At 30.5% G+C, this 17924-nt stretch overlaps 1 protein-coding gene across 1 annotated transcript; it reads right to left on the minus strand.

Annotated features, from left to right (window-relative positions):
• Positions 1-1772: 1772 nt before the first annotated feature.
• Positions 1773-17253, minus strand: LOC109809772 (uncharacterized). The gene is made up of 8 exons (XM_083075718.1): positions 16319-17253; positions 15899-16019; positions 15426-15547; positions 14442-15321; positions 12914-13013; positions 12323-12456; positions 11832-11928; positions 1773-10067 (listed from the first exon to the last, which is right to left on the minus strand). The coding sequence occupies exons 1-4, from the start codon at positions 16446-16448 to the stop codon at positions 15299-15301; spliced, it is 396 nt and encodes a 131-aa protein (XP_082931844.1). The 5' UTR covers positions 16449-17253; the 3' UTR covers positions 1773-10067; positions 11832-11928; positions 12323-12456; positions 12914-13013; positions 14442-15298.
• Between the last annotated feature and the right edge of the window lie 671 nt (positions 17254-17924).

Consider the following 17924-nt stretch of genomic DNA (forward strand, 5'->3'; position numbering starts at 1 on the left):
GGATATGGACAACTTTTTAGGATTCATATACCCCACATATTCTCGTGATGAATAAAAAACTAATCAATTAAACAACAATGTTTTTCGACATAAGGTAAGAGATAACCTTAAAAAGTTTATAATCTCATGCATCATATGTCGATCAAAGTATCCATACATAAAGGCAACCAAGATGTTTAAGGTTTATCATAAACAGATCATACTACTCATAAAATAAGGGCTACATAAACTTTTAAATTCAGGAACATGGACAACTTTTTAGGATTCATATACCCCACATGTTCTCGTGATGAATGAAAAACTCATCAATTAAACAATCATATTTTTCGACGTCAGGTAAGAGATAACCTTAAAAAGTTTATAATCTCATATGCATCATATGTCAATCAATGTATCAATACATAAAGGCAACCAAGATGTTAATTGTTTATGATGTACCGATCAAATTACTCATTAAATAAGGGCTACATAAATTTTTAAATTCAAGGACATGGACAACTTTTTAGGATTCAAATACCCCACATGTTCTCGAGATGAATAAAAAATTCATATCAATTAAACAACCACATTTTTCGACATCAGGTGAGAGATAACCTTAAAAAAGTTATAATCTCATATGCATCACATGTCGATCAAAGTATCCATACATAAATGCAACCAAGATATTTAATGTTTATCATCTGCCGATCAAACTACTAATTAAATAAGGGTTACCGAAAATTTTTAAATTCAGGGACAAGGACAACTTTTTAGGATTCAAATACCCCACATGTTCTCGACATGAATAAAAAACTCATATCAATTAAACAACCACATTTTTCGACATCAGGTAAGAGATATCCTTAAAAAGTTTATAATCTCATGCATCATATGTCGATCAAAGTATCCATACATAAAGGCAACCAAGATGTGTAAGATTTATCATAGACTGATCAAACTACTCATAAAATAAGGGCTACATAAACTTTTCAATTCAGGGACATGGATAACTTTTTAGAATTTATATATCCCACATGTTCTCGTGATGAATAAAAAACTCATCAATTAAACAATCACTTTTGTCGACATCAGGTAAGAGATAACTTTAAAAGTTTATAATCTCATATGCATCATATGTCGATCAAAGTATCCATACATAAAGGCAACCAAGATGTTAATTGTTTATGATGTACTGATCAAATTACTCATTAAATAAGGGCTACATAAAGTTTTAAATTCAAGGACATGGACAACTTTTTAGGATTCAAATAACCCACATGTTCTCGAGATGAATAAAAAACTCATCAATTAAACAACCACGTTTTTCGATATCAGGTGAGAGATAACCTTAAAAAGGTTATAATCTCATAGGCATCATATGTCGATCAAAGTATCCATACATAAAGGCAACCAAGATATTTAATGTTTATCATCTGCCGATCAAACTACTCATTAAATAAGGGCTACATAAAAATTTTAAATTCAGGGACATGGACAACTTTTTAAGATTCAAATACCCCACATGTTCTCGAGATGAATAAAAAACTCATATCAATTAAACAACCACATTTTTCGACATCAGGTAAGGGTTAACCATAAAAAGTTTATAATCTCATGCATCATATGTGGATCAAAGTATCCATACATAAAGGCAACCAAGATGTTTAAGGTTTATCATAGACTGATCAAACTACTCATTAAATAAGGGCTACAAAAAATTTTAAATTCAGGGACATAGACAAAATTTTAGGATTCATATACCCCACATGTTCTCGTGATGAATAAAAAACTCATCAATTATATCACCACATTTTTCGACATCAGGTAAGAGATAACCTTAAAAAGTTTATAATCTCATGCATCATATGTCGATCAAAGTATCCATACATAAAAGCAACCAAGATATTTAATGTTTATCACGTGCCGATCAAACTACACATTAAATAAGGACTACATAAAATTTTTAAATTCAAGGACATGGATAACTTCTTAGGATTCAAATACCACACATGTTTTCGAGATGAATAAAAAACTCATATCAATTAAATAACCACATTTTTCGACATCAGGTACGAGATAACCTTAAAAGGTTTATAATCTCATACATCATATGTCGATCACAGTATCCATACATAAAGGCAACCAGGATGTTTAAGGTTTTTCACAGACTGGTCAAACTACTCATAAAATAAGGACTACATAAACTTTTAAATTCAGGGACATGGATAACTTTTTAGGATTCATATACCCCACATGTTCTCGTGATGAAAAAAAAACTCATCAATTAAACAACCACATTTTTCAACATCAGGTAAAAGATAACCTTAAAAAGATTATAATCTCAAATGCATCATATGTCGATCAAAGTATACACACATAAAGGCAACCAAGATGTTAATTGTTTATGATGTGCTGATCAAATTACTCATTAAATAAGAGCTAGATAAATTTTTAAATTCAAGGACATGGACAACTTTTTAGGATTCAAATACCCCACATGTTCTCGAGATGAATAAAAAACTTATATCAATTAAACAACCACATTTTTCGACATCAGGTAAGAGATAGCCTTAAAAAGGTTATAATCCCATATGCATCATATGTCGATTAAAGTATTCATACATAAAGGCAATCAAGATATTTAATGTTTATCATCTGCCGATCAAACTACTCATTAAATAAGGGCTATATAAAATTTTTAAATTCAGGGATATAGACGACTTTTTAGGATTCAAATACCCCACATGTTCTCGAGATGAATAAAAAACTCATCAATTCAACAATCACATTATTCGACATCAGGTAAGAGATAACCTTAAAAAGTTTATAATCTCATGCATCATATGTCGATCAAAGTATCCATACATAAAGGCAACCAAGATGTTTAAGGTTTATCATAGACTGATCAAACTACTCATTAAATAAGGACTACATAAATTTTTAAATTCAGGGATATGGACAACTTTTTAGGATTCATATACACCACATGTTCTCGTGATGAATAAAAAACTTATCATTTAAACAACCACATTTTTGAACATCAGGTAAGAGATAACCGTAAAATGTTTATAATCTCATGCATCATATGTCGATCAATGTATCCAGATATAAAGGCAACCAAGATGTTTAAGATTTATCATAGACTGATCAAACTACTCATTAAATAAGGGCTACAGAAATTTTTAAATTCAGGGATATGGACAACTTTTTAGGATTCATATACCCCACATATTCTCGTGATGAATAAAAAACTCATCAATTAAACAACCACGTTTTTCGACATCAGGTAAGAGATAACCTTAAAAAGTTTATAATCTCATGCATCATATGTCGATCAAAATATCCATACATAAAGGAAACCAAGATGTTTAAGGTTTATCATAAACTGATCATACTACTCATAAAATAAGGGCTACATAAACTTTTAAATTCAGGAACATGGACAACTTTTTAGGATTCATATACCCCACATGTTCTCGTGATGAATGAAAAACTCATCAATTAAACAACCACATTTTTTGACATCAGGTAAGAGATAACCTTAAAAAGTTTATAATCTCTTATGCATCATATGTCAATCAATGTATCAATACATAAAGGCAACCAAGATGTTAATTGTTTATGATGTGCCGATCAAATTATTCATTAAATAAGGGTTACATAAATTTTTAAATTCAAGGAACTGGACAACTTTTTAGGATTCAAATACTCCACATGTTCTCGAGATGAATAAAAAATTCATATCAATTAAACAACCACATTTTTCGACATCAGGTGAGAGATAACCTTAAAAAAGTTATAATCTCATATGCATCATATGTCGATCAAAGTATCCATACGTAAATGCCCAAGATATTTAATGTTTATCATCTGCCGATCAAACTACTAATTAAATAAGGGCTAAGAAAATTTTTAAATTCAAGGACAAGGACAACTTTTTATGATTCAAATACCCCACATGTTCTCGAGATGAATAAAAAACTCATCAATTAAACAACCACATTTTTCGACATCAGGTAAGAGATAACCTTAAAAAGTTTATAATCTTATGCATCATATGTCGATCAAAGTATCCATACATAAAGGCAACCAAGATGTGTAAGATTTATCATAGACTGATCAAACTACTCATAAAATAAGGGCTACATAAACTTTTCAATTCAGGGACATGGACAACTTTTTAGAATTTATATATCCCACATGTTCTCGTGATGAATAAAAAACTCATCAATTAAACAACCACTTTTGTCGACATCAGGTAAGAGATAACTTTAAAACTTTATAATCTCATATGCATCATATGTCGATCAAAGTATCCATACATAAAGGCAACCAAGATGTTAATTGTTTATGATGTACTGATCAAATTACTCATTAAATAAGGGCTACATAAAGTTTTAAATTCAAGGACATGGATAACTTTTTAGGATTCAAATAACCCACATGTTCTCGAGATGAATAAAAAACTCATATCAATTAAACAACCACGCTTTTCGACATCAGGTGAGAGATAACCTTAAAAAGGTTATAATCTCATATGCATCATATGTCGATCAAAGTATCCATACATAAAGGCAACCAAGATATTTAATGTTTATCATCTGCCGATCAAACTACTCATTAAATAAGGGTTACATAAAAATTTTAAATTCAGGGACATTGACAACTTTTTAAGATTCAAATACCTCACATGTTCTCGAGATGAATAAAAAACTCATATCAATTAAACAACCACATTTTTCGACATCAGGTAAGGGATAACCTTAAAAAGTTTATAATCTCATGCATCATATGTGGATCAAAGTATCCATACATAAAGGCAACAAAGATGTTTAAGGTTTATCATAGGCTGATCAAACTACTCATTAAATAAGGGCTACAAAAAATTTTAAATTCAGGGACATTGACAACTTTTTAAGATTTATATACCTCACATGTTCTCGTGATGAATAAAAAACTCATTAATTAAACAACCATTTTTGTCGACATCAGGTAAGAGATAACCTGAAAAAGTTTATAATCTCATATGCATCATATGTCGATCAAAGTATCCATACATAAAGGCAACCAAGATGTGTAAGATTTATCATAGACTGATCAAACTACTCATAAAATAAGGGCTACATAAACTTTTCAATTCAGGGACATGGACAACTTTTTAGAATTTATATATCCCACATGTTCTCGTGATGAATAAAAAACTCATCAATTAAACAACCACTTTTGTCGACATCAAGTAAGAGATAACTTTAAAAGTTTATAATCTCATATGCATCATATGTCGATCAAAATATCCATACATAAAGGCAACCAAGATGTTAATTGTTTATGATGTACTGATCAAATTACTCATTAAATAAGGGCTACATAAACTTTTAAATTCAAGGACATGGATAACTTTTTAGGATTCAAATAACCCACATGTTCTCGAGATGAATAAAAAACTCATATCAATTAAACAACCACGCTTTTCGACATCAGGTGAGAGATAACCTTAAAAAGGTTATAATCTCATATGCATCATATGTCGATCAAAGTATCCATACATAAAGGCAACCAAGATATTTAATGTTTATCATCTGCCGATCAAACTACTCATTAAATAAGGGTTACATAAAAATTTTAAATTCAGGGACATTGACAACTTTTTAAGATTCAAATACCTCACATGTTCTCGAGATGAATAAAAAACTCATATCAATTAAACAACCACATTTTTCGACATCAGGTAAGGGATAACCTTAAAAAGTTTATAATCTCATGCATCATATGTGGATCAAAGTATCCATACATAAAGGCAACCAAGATGTTTAAGGTTTATCATAGGCTGATCAAACTACTCATTAAATAAGGGCTACAAAAAATTTTAAATTCAGGGACATGGACAACTTTTTAAGATTCATATACCCCACATGTTCTCGTGATGAATAAAAAACTCATCAATTAAACAACCATTTTTGTCGACATCAGGTAAGAGATAACCTGAAAAAGTTTATAATCTCATATGCATCATATGTCGATCAAAGTATCCATACATAAAGGCAACCAAGATGTTAATTGTTTATGATGTGCCGATCAAACTACTCATTAAATAAGGGTTACATAAAATTTTTAAATTCAGGGACATAGACAACTTTTTAGGATTCAAATACCCCACATGTTCTCGATATGAATAAAAAACTCATCAATTAAACAACCACGTTTTTCGACATCAGGTGAGAGATAACCTTAAAAAGGTTATAATCTCATATGCATCATATGTCGATCAAAGTATCCATACATAAAGGCAACCAAGATATTTAATGTTTATCATGTGCCGATCAAACTATTCATTAAATAAAGGCTACATAAAAGTTTTAAATTTTTAAATTCAGGGACATGGGCAACTTTTTAGGATTCATATACCCCACATGTTCTCGTGATGAATAAAAAACTCATCAATTAAACAAGCACATTTTTCGACATCAGGCAAGAGATAATCTTAAAACGTTTATAATCTCATGCATCATATGTCGATCAAAGTATCCATACATAAAGGCAACAAAGATGTTTAAGGTTTATCATAGGCTGATCAAACTACTCATTAAATAAGGGCTACAAAAAATTTTAAATTCAGGGACATTGACAACTTTTTAAGATTTATATACCTCACATGTTCTCGTGATGAATAAAAAACTCATTAATTAAACAACCATTTTTGTCGACATCAGGTAAGAGATAACCTGAAAAAGTTTATAATCTCATATGCATCATATGTCGATCAAAGTATCCATACATAAAGGCAACCAAGATGTGTAAGATTTATCATAGACTGATCAAACTACTCATAAAATAAGGGCTACATAAACTTTTCAATTCAGGGACATGGACAACTTTTTAGAATTTATATATCCCACATGTTCTCGTGATGAATAAAAAACTCATCAATTAAACAACCACTTTTGTCGACATCAAGTAAGAGATAACTTTAAAAGTTTATAATCTCATATGCATCATATGTCGATCAAAATATCCATACATAAAGGCAACCAAGATGTTAATTGTTTATGATGTACTGATCAAATTACTCATTAAATAAGGGCTACATAAACTTTTAAATTCAAGGACATGGATAACTTTTTAGGATTCAAATAACCCACATGTTCTCGAGATGAATAAAAAACTCATATCAATTAAACAACCACGCTTTTCGACATCAGGTGAGAGATAACCTTAAAAAGGTTATAATCTCATATGCATCATATGTCGATCAAAGTATCCATACATAAAGGCAACCAAGATATTTAATGTTTATCATCTGCCGATCAAACTACTCATTAAATAAGGGTTACATAAAAATTTTAAATTCAGGGACATTGACAACTTTTTAAGATTCAAATACCTCACATGTTCTCGAGATGAATAAAAAACTCATATCAATTAAACAACCACATTTTTCGACATCAGGTAAGGGATAACCTTAAAAAGTTTATAATCTCATGCATCATATGTGGATCAAAGTATCCATACATAAAGGCAACCAAGATGTTTAAGGTTTATCATAGGCTGATCAAACTACTCATTAAATAAGGGCTACAAAAAATTTTAAATTCAGGGACATGGACAACTTTTTAAGATTCATATACCCCACATGTTCTCGTGATGAATAAAAAACTCATCAATTAAACAACCATTTTTGTCGACATCAGGTAAGAGATAACCTGAAAAAGTTTATAATCTCATATGCATCATATGTCGATCAAAGTATCCATACATAAAGGCAACCAAGATGTTAATTGTTTATGATGTGCCGATCAAACTACTCATTAAATAAGGGTTACATAAAATTTTTAAATTCAGGGACATAGACAACTTTTTAGGATTCAAATACCCCACATGTTCTCGATATGAATAAAAAACTCATCAATTAAACAACCACGTTTTTCGACATCAGGTGAGAGATAACCTTAAAAAGGTTAATAATCTCATATGCATCATATGTCGATCAAAGTATCCATACATAAAGGCAACCAAGATATTTAATGTTTATCATGTGCCGATCAAACTATTCATTAAATAAAGGCTACATAAAAGTTTTAAATTTTTAAATTCAGGGACATGGGCAACTTTTTAGGATTCATATACCCCACATGTTCTCGTGATGAATAAAAAACTCATCAATTAAACAAGCACATTTTTCGACATCAGGCAAGAGATAATCTTAAAACGTTTATAATCTCATGCATCATATGTCGATCAAAGTATCCATACATAAAGGCAACCAAGATGTTCAATGTTTATCACGTGTCAATCAAACTACTCATTAAATAAGGACTACATGAATTTTTAAATTCAAGGACATTGACAAGTTTTTAGGATTCAAATACCCAACATGTTCTCGAGATGAATAAAAAATTTATATCAATTAAATTAAAGAGGCATGAAATTAGTGAAAACCCAATCCTTCTCACGAGCATATATGCAGCTCAATTCACTATTTTCTAATAAAAGAAGAAATGAGAAGGAATATAGCACAAATAAGGATAAGATATTCCTTTAAAAATGAGAGATTTTAAGAAGGCAAAAAAAAAAACCATTGAACCTGAGTTAAACTAGTCAAGCAAAATACCAATAACTAATAGGAAACAATAATATATAATTGAGAACAGATTGGGTTCATCTCAGCTCGGAAAGCTTGTCTGAAGGGAAGAGGATGAACAAGTCATTGAAAAGACCATTGCAACCATTATATGCTTATCCGATGTGGGATCTTAACACACAAACCTCAAGCAGACTAGACACCTCAAGGCTAAGTTAGCAAGATTGGAAATTTGTAAAAGTGATTAATAGTATAAGAAGTGAATATACATACACATGCAATGCACAAGTACAAAATGTAGTTTGTAATAAACAATGCACAAGTACATTGCTTCCTTATACTCTAGCAATTAAAAATAAATAAATACCACTATCACAGACACAATCACAAACCACAATTCACATTTGTAAAAACAAAAAAAAAAAAATCAACTAATTTTTCAACCTGTTCTGAATATGCTATATTCCAAATTCCTATATGAAATTTGATGTCAGAATATTATACCAATTCCTTGTTACATGCAATTGCCCTCAAGACGGCTAAAATTTCAGTCATATAATTGCAAACTTGTACCCGCGGCAGAAATACATTTGCCTTCTAGACAAATAAAGATCAGATCAGATAAAGAATTTTAAGAAAACTGAACATCAGATCTACAATAAAGATCGTGAAAAAAATTACCCACACACATATTAGAGAAGAGTACAGCATTATCCTTCTTACAAAGGGAATGAAAACTGAACTTTAAGAAATAGTTTCTCTTAAATATAAATAAATAAAATAGAAGAATGGGATTGCACAATTCCCTCTTAGACATCATCATTTTATAATAAGGAAAATAAAACTCAAGTTCAAATAGTTGGAAATATTTGATTGGCTCAAGACAGATCTAATCATTCATTATTTTCTAGTTCTACCCTATATCCTAACTAAGCCACAACATTTGGTATTTCGGGTTCATCAATAAAAATTAATTCTTTCCTTTAGATTCTAAACCAACTCTATCAATAAGATATCCCTTCAATAAAACTACAAAAGAAACACCTAGAAACTAAGTGACCAAACATGTAACATGGCATGTCAATCTCTCAGCATATCTAACAAAGAAATGCACTAAAATGTCCATGAGCAGAATAAATTAGAACTGTAAAATAAATTTTAAAAATCTTAACATCTAAGGTATGATAATAAATAATGACTAACAAATTTGTCATATCATCAATGAACACGGCAAAAAATGTTAGAAGATATGACTACAAAATTGGGATCAGACAACACTGAATTTACCCAAACACTGAACTTACTCAAAAAAATACCTCACATAGTTAATCAAGGAGTGTTTCAAAGGATGGACAGTTCCATATGTTACTGCAGCATTTGTAGCATCTTTCTCGATTGCCACTTCAAATTCTTCAAAGGTCTCGTGAGCTCTTTGTGCAAGATGGTTTGTCAAACTAGTTGCAGCTTCTTTTATTCCATAGCAAGCTTTGCCTTTAAGAAGAGTTTCAATCTGCAAAATTTAAGGAAATTGTTTATTGCAAGATTATAATACTATGAAAAATGCCTTGTTCTTGTTTTATGAACGAAACAAAACAACTATCCAAACCTAATATGTATCATGATAGTAAACTATATAACATCTAGTGTGGTGACTAGTGTAAAGTGTAAACCTCTATAAATAAGTTGAAAGTAAAACACTGAGGCAGATGACACTAACACAGGCCCATTCTAATGACAGAATTATAATGCCTTAATTGAAATAAACACACTGTGGCACCTATTAGAGGTTTTTTTTTTATATATATATATTTACTAAACAGTTTTTCTCTTGAATTCTATAAATAATTTAAAAGTGGCAATAGTATGGTTCCAAACTTTTACTTAAGACATGTAAAGAAAAAAATGTCCGTATATAAGAAATATCAAGAGTGTAGTCCCCTTTCATGGTAGTCACAATTTATCAAAGACAACCATAATAATAATGTTAAAACATAACAAGACCAAAGAATTGGAGTTCAGTGATCCAGACAAATTTCATGATTTTATGATAGAGCATTCTTTCTTAAAAGAATAATAATTAAATTAAAGGCCTTTTAATACTAGTAGTCTCATAGACAACTCAAAAGGAAACTACAAATAAATTAGTAATGCAAGTGAAAAGTCACTGACATGTATAGGCACTAAAACTTTTTCGTGATAAATAAGAAAAGTCATGACCACTGAATATAAAATAAAACTTTACAAATTGACCTCTTAATATTTAGGAAACCAATACACAAAATAGATAACATCAAGATTCGTGATTTTGCATTTCAGAGGGAGGGAGAGAGATACAAACACATAGAGATAAAGACACATACAAACTTGTATCCAAAAACAGGCAGATAAAGCACACATACACAAATAAAGGCAAACACGGAGACCAAGATAAATCACACAAAGACAAAGACAAGGCATAGGCATAGATAGACACCAGCACAAACACATCACATGTAAAGAGACACACAGACAAACATAAACAGCAAGCATACACATAAACAAAGAGATGAACACATAGCATACACAAACACAAATACAAGGCATAGATATGCACACACAAAGACATACAAGCAGGCACACTCATAAACATACAAAGACAAAGACAAACACACAGAACACACAAAGATAGAGCTAGACATAAACAAAAGAGATAGGGCACAGACTTGCATACTTTAAAGATAACCAGAAAGAAAAAAGTGAGAAAGAATACAAAACATATCATGCTCTAGAGTCACAAACAACATGCACACATACATTTCAAAAACAATCAATGACAAAAAGGTGTAAAAGAAATAAAGAATGGGTTACAATTTGTTAGTACAACTAATAATGGGCTACTATCACAAAGACCAAAACCGAAAGCTTAGCTTATGAAAATCATGATCCAGCAGGAAAAAAAAATCAATTGGTGGGAAATTGAGCTTCTGCCGCAAGGAATATCAAAGTTACCAACAATTTTAAATATGTTTCAAATCATAAACCAGTTGTAAACTATAATCAATTTTAAAACTAAATTTTAATTATAATAGTTTTAAAAACAAGTTTGAAACGATAATCAAGTTAAAACTGATTTAAATTATAGACATTTTATCCCTCTTTTTACCTTGTTAACATTAAATGTAAGTATGCTGGTATAGTTATACCCACAGATAATACATTCACAGAACATAATATAAAATAATTATCATTATATATAAGAAATGAAAGAAATTGGAATAATAAATATGAACAAAACCTTAGGCAGTCTTGTAGGATGGCATCTTGCAATGCCACGGCTGCTTCGTCCTCTCGCATCTCTTCGACATGAAAAAAAGATTTTTGGATTCTTGCATCTGATTGAAATAAAGCGGAAAAACACAAAGTGAAGATAAAAACCGACTTCTCTAAAAAAAATACTTCAACAATGAAAATAAAAAATAAATAAAGAAAAAAAATATTTGAAATATGATTTTACCATATTTTCCCAATTACACCAAAAGCTAGGAAGAGTGTATTTTATAAATGTGGTTAAAAAGCAACTCAACAAAGAAAAAATAAATAAGACATTCAAGAATTTCAACAAGAACGGCTTTTCTTGAATTTTGAGGAAAAAAAGAAATTTTCAATTTCAATCAAGAAGGGGTGCAGAATTGAATTGTTGAACAATGTTTTCTTAACTTTCCTTTGGCAGCCTTGGCAGAGGAAGAAGACAATGACTACAAGGGTTGTAGAGACAGAAGCTTTTACCTAACATAGGGGAGATTCTACTAGTACTTTTGCATGTCCTTTGGCTTCTTGAGTTTCGCTCTTGAACTATGAAGAGAGAAGAAGCAGAGGGCAGAGGACGCTACACAAGAGAACTCGGAAACAGATAGGAAAGCCTAAGAAAGCAGAGAGACAGTTAAGTGTTTTAGACAAGTGAATCCATTATATCGAAAGAGACTGCCAAAAAAGCCCACAACCATAAAAGTTCATGGATGAAAAAATTCATAAAGTCAAAAAGCCCACTAAACCGTAAAGGCTAGGGTAAGTCCATGGGCTAAATTTTTTAAATAAATAATAAATTCAACTATTAAAAATTAACTTAATTCATTTTAGTAATCAACTTACTTCACCCTTAGTTCATTATATGGACTAACTTATCATTTTTATTTTATTTTTATTAAAATATATAATTTAAGATAAATTCAATTTAAAAAAGAAGTAATATTTTAATCAATATTAATATTTTAAAAAATCAATATTTCAACAAAAATTAAGATAACTACATTTTTTATAAAATTATGATCAACACACCAATTAACAAAGAATAATCAATAACAAAAAACTTAATCTTACCCAATCTTTGACGATATCAAAAGTTATTTTATATTTGATTGCACTTGTTATACTTGTCATCAAGATGCAAAATCACACCCAAGTCCCAACACCTGAAAAACTACATAAACATGATCATCGCTAAGGCAATACACATTATTATGCTAACAAAATAAAAAATCCATAATTCAAAGAGAATTAAAAGAACTATGCATACAGCAGATTTGTATCCTTCTCCATCATTCTTCTTTCCATTCACTCTATCTCTAAAAATCATTTATCCACTTTTTGTTTTCTTTTGCTTTTTTGTACCAGAGAGGGCTCCAGAGTGAATCCAGTTTACCACCAAATAACACTCCTAAAAGCAGAATACCAATAACTAATGGGAAAATATTATAATTGAGAACAGATTGGGTTCATCTCAACTCTGAAAGCTTGTCTGAAGGGAAGAGGATGACACAAGTCATTAAAAAGACCATCACAACCATTATATGCTTAACTGAGGTGGGATCTTAACACAAACCTCAACCTGACTAGACACCTCTCAAGCCTAAGTTAGCAAGATTGGAAATTTGTAAATGTGATTAATAGTATAAGAACTGAATATACATACACATGCAATGCACAAGTACAAAATGTAGTTTGTAATAAACAATGCACAAGTATATTGCTTCCTTATACTCTAGCAATTAAAAATAAATAAATACCACTCATCAAAGACAAAAAATCAACCAATTTTTCAACCTATTATGAGTATGCTATATTCAAAATTCCTATATGAAATTTGATGCCAGAATATTACACCAATTCCTTCTTACATGCAATTGCCCTCAAGACTGCTAAAATTTCAGTTATATAATTACAAACTTGTACCCGTGGCAGAAATACATTTGCCTTCTAGACTATATCAACTCAGTTGACTTTAACCCACATTCAACATCAATCCAACACTGGCACAGCTTCAACCTTTATATGTTGAAAAATGCAAAACTTCTGTAAACAAACTTCCAAACAAACCCTAAAAACTAAGGCAGAAAATCAAACGAACTATACAGAATCATTCACCATCTTATCACACAAAAAACCAACGATAACTCCTTTTTAGCTACCAAATAAAACCTGGTGAATTACAACAAGTGAGAGTGAGAAAAGAAACCAAACCACAGTAAAGGCATTAACCAATAACCACCAAATACCATCATGCTAAATTTAAAATACACATATCTTAAGTTATCAACAATTATTTTACCACTTTGTTTCACACATCTTTTTTCCTTCAAAAAGTTCACCCAACATTCGGTCTAGATCTTTTGGTGTGTATTTGATGCACTTGTGAGGATTCTTTCCACTCCCCACTAGAGGTCAATGACATACCAGGTTCCCAATTATGCACTTATTGCAAAATAGTAATAGATCATACAAAAACCACAAGGCATCAAAGGCAAAGATAAGCATATGTATTTCTGTTTCAAAGGCACCATTTCACATTCATGGATGCTAACCCACTACATAATAAATAGGAATGACATAAATTAAAATGAGAACCCACCAAAAATGTTTAACAAACGATCTATAGGCTGGCAACAAGATTTCAGCAACTGCAAGCCTGAGAGTCCCAATTTGGTGTAAAGAACTGGGATTGTTTCCGATGGAGTTCCTCAAACATAACATCAAACCTGATAACATAATACATGTAGATGTGTCAAAACTAGTAAAGAAATTACTCATAAAAAAGCAATTGAAAGGCTATCTGTCTTTAACAATTTCTCTTGAAGCACCGCTACTGCTTCCAGTTCCACCATCTGATGAGCTAAGGCCCTGAATAGATAAGCACTGAAGAATCTTCCATGAAAAGAAACCAAATTAAAAAAAAAAACAACTTTAACAAATATTAATGTTAAGAAGAAATAGACTATTCGCATGAAACCAAACATAAGAAAAATTAAATCAATCTACTGGAATGCCTTTATAATAAAAAACAAAAGGGTAAAATATGTTTTTGTTCCTATTCCTAAGAAAATTTTTCAAGTTTGGCTTTGGCCCATCTAAAATTTTGTCAATTTTAGTCCCACAAAATTGGAAATACACTTATTTATCTTCAAATTAGTTTAAATAAAGTCTTAAAACCATGTTTAAGCCCTACTTAAGTATTTGGAGGACTAAAGGTGATGAATTTTTAAATTTGGGGTCTGGAATAGGACAAAAAAAACTTGAGACTAAAAGCTAAGTTCGATAATTTTAGAGGGACTAAACATATTTTATCATTATCCAAGTGACATCCAAGAAAGCTGCAAGACATGTAATAATCAGTAAGGTCACTAGAACAAGACATTTGCCCAAGTATTTCTTTTGTATTGATTTGCATGCTGCTGAACAATCCTCCCATGTCATTGTACCAGTCATCCCCTAGCAAATCCTTGGCATCAGACCTAGAATAGAAGAGGGTTCAGACGAAAAAAGACTTTAAACCACCAAAACATGCAATAAAATTGGGATTTAAAGAAATTCATAACCAAAAATGTCGAAAACATACATCCGAACCGATCTGACAATATAATGAATATTGTTCCTGAGAAAAAGGATATGTCAATGCAGGGTCTTAATACCGCTTTGATTTTCCATCCAAATTTGTTTGCAAAGCTTCCATTATGCACACTGTTACAGATCCCAGGAGTGAAGAATAATAATAAAAAAAAATAGAAATATGATTTACCAATTACACAAAAGTTAGAAAGAATGTATTTTCTAAATGTGGTCAAAAAGATACTGAACAAAGAAAAAAATAAAATACACATTCAAGAATTTCAACAAGAACGACTTTTCTTGAGTTTTGAGGGAAAAAAAACAATTACAACTATAGAAACATCAAATAGCTTTTCAATTTCAATCAAGAAGCAGTGCAGCACTGAATTCTTGAACAATGTTTTTGGCAAAGAAGGAGTTTTGGCCGCCCTGTTAGTGCAAGGAGAAAATGACCACAAGAGTCGCAGAGACAAAAGCGTTTACCTTGAAGAAGCGGAGAACAAAGGACGGAACGGAAGAGAACCCAGAAACTGATAGGAAAGCTTAAAAGCAGACAGATCAGTTATTGAGTCATGTGAATCCAGTTTGCCACCAAACAGCACTCCTGAAAGTGAAATAATGGGCACACAAAACATTAGTGATCGAGTGGATATTAACCTATGTCACATATGACCACATCATCTTTTCCCTTAAATGCAATCAATATCCCTATCAAATACATTACAAAAAGAAAAATACCCGATTTTGAAAACAAGAACACGCAAGTTCAAGAAAGAACCAGCCGGTCTTGAAAACAAGAACATGAAAGTTCAAGAAAGAACTTGAACACAGACACAGGAATCAAAAGCAGAGTCTGAATTGCAGAAACAGAAGAAAAGGGAAAGAAGAGTCTAGACATTTAACCGAATATGAGGCATTGGCGTGTGGCAGTGCGAAGAAACAGAGAGACTCTAGACACTGGAAACGAATGAAGAGTGAGAGAAGAGAGTGACTCTTGACGGTGGAAATGAGAAAAGAAAGTGACACGAAACATTTATACAGAGAGACAGAAGAAACGGTCACGCGACACGGTGGAGAATTAGTGCTGTGAAAGAGAGAAAATGTATGTTTATAAATAAGACATGCCGGGTAGAATAAAGAAATATTTTTTTAAAAATAAAAAAGTAATGTCTCTGTATAGACATTAAAATATTAAAATATTTATTTTTATAATTTTATTTATTCTAAATGAATTATTTGGTGAAATTTTATTAATAAATTTTATTTAAAAATATTAAATATTTATTTAGTAATATTTTAATTCTCAAAATTTTTAAAATTAATAAATGTTCATCAACATGAATAAAAATAAAATATTTTTATGAATTCCTAATATTTTAATTTTTAAAAATAAAATACAAACTTAATTAGAATTTGAATCTTTCATTTTAATTTTTGATTTTTTATCCTCTAAATTTTAAAAATATAACTTTGAAACTACCAATTTAAAAAATTTCACTTAGTTTTGTTAAATTGTTTATGTTATACTTCTATTCAATATTCTGATTTTCAATTTATAATTTAGCACAATATATAATCTTTTATATTATCATTTTTTTTAAAAAAAATAAATAATAATTAATTAAAAAGGAAAAATAGTTATTTTTGTTTCTTTTTATTTTATCACTAAATTAAAAAATTAAAAACATGTTTTAGTTATGTTCATAAAAATCGTATAAAATTAAATTTAAAATTAATTTTCGTTTGTAAATAGAAGAATACCTATTTTTATTTTCCATGAATAAAAGATGATAAAGCAACCCAAAATCGATGGAAAAATATGAAAATATTACAAATAAAAAAGAGTGACCTCAATGTCTGAAATACAATTACAAATGCTTGATGTAAATTGTTTAAATTATTCTTCAACTACTTATGTGAGGTTTAGATAGGATTCAATCTGAACTAAATCTAAAAATAAAAAAGTAGAATATATTGTACATCGTCAAAACACATTCAACTTCTTTTCAAAAAGGCTAAAACAAAAGATAATACATGATCATACAATACTTTATTATAAAATTTAAACCAAATATGTTTTTCAAGAACATCTTGATCAACAAACTTCTCATCCTCGTTCCGTAGGATAATAGCCATCTTTGGAAATAACATTATATATGTAACTTATTGGAAATTTCTCATGCCCAAAAAATTTTATTTGAAAAGATAAATACAACTTAATACACCTAAAGATATCATGTCATCATTAAACTTGAGAGGAAAATAGAGCAAAGGATAACACTTGCATAGTATTTGGAATAGACCACAGGATAACACTTGCATAGCATTTGGTTATAGGCTTTGAGAATCTTAAATATTCAATGTGAGAATGCTGTATTAATGACCACGAGCTCTTTTGCCTTTGAGCCAGAAGATCAAAACTGCGTAACTCCATTTATAAGTCATTTTTTCCGTTCTGCAATGTGCAATCCTGATCTTCTCATTTATATTTGTGGTTTATAGTCTAGGA

The sequence above is a fragment of the Cajanus cajan genome, chromosome 5 (genome assembly GCF_000230855.2).
Source record: "Cajanus cajan strain Asha chromosome 5, NIPB_CcT2T_4, whole genome shotgun sequence".
Lineage (NCBI taxonomy): Eukaryota > Viridiplantae > Streptophyta > Magnoliopsida > Fabales > Fabaceae > Cajanus > Cajanus cajan.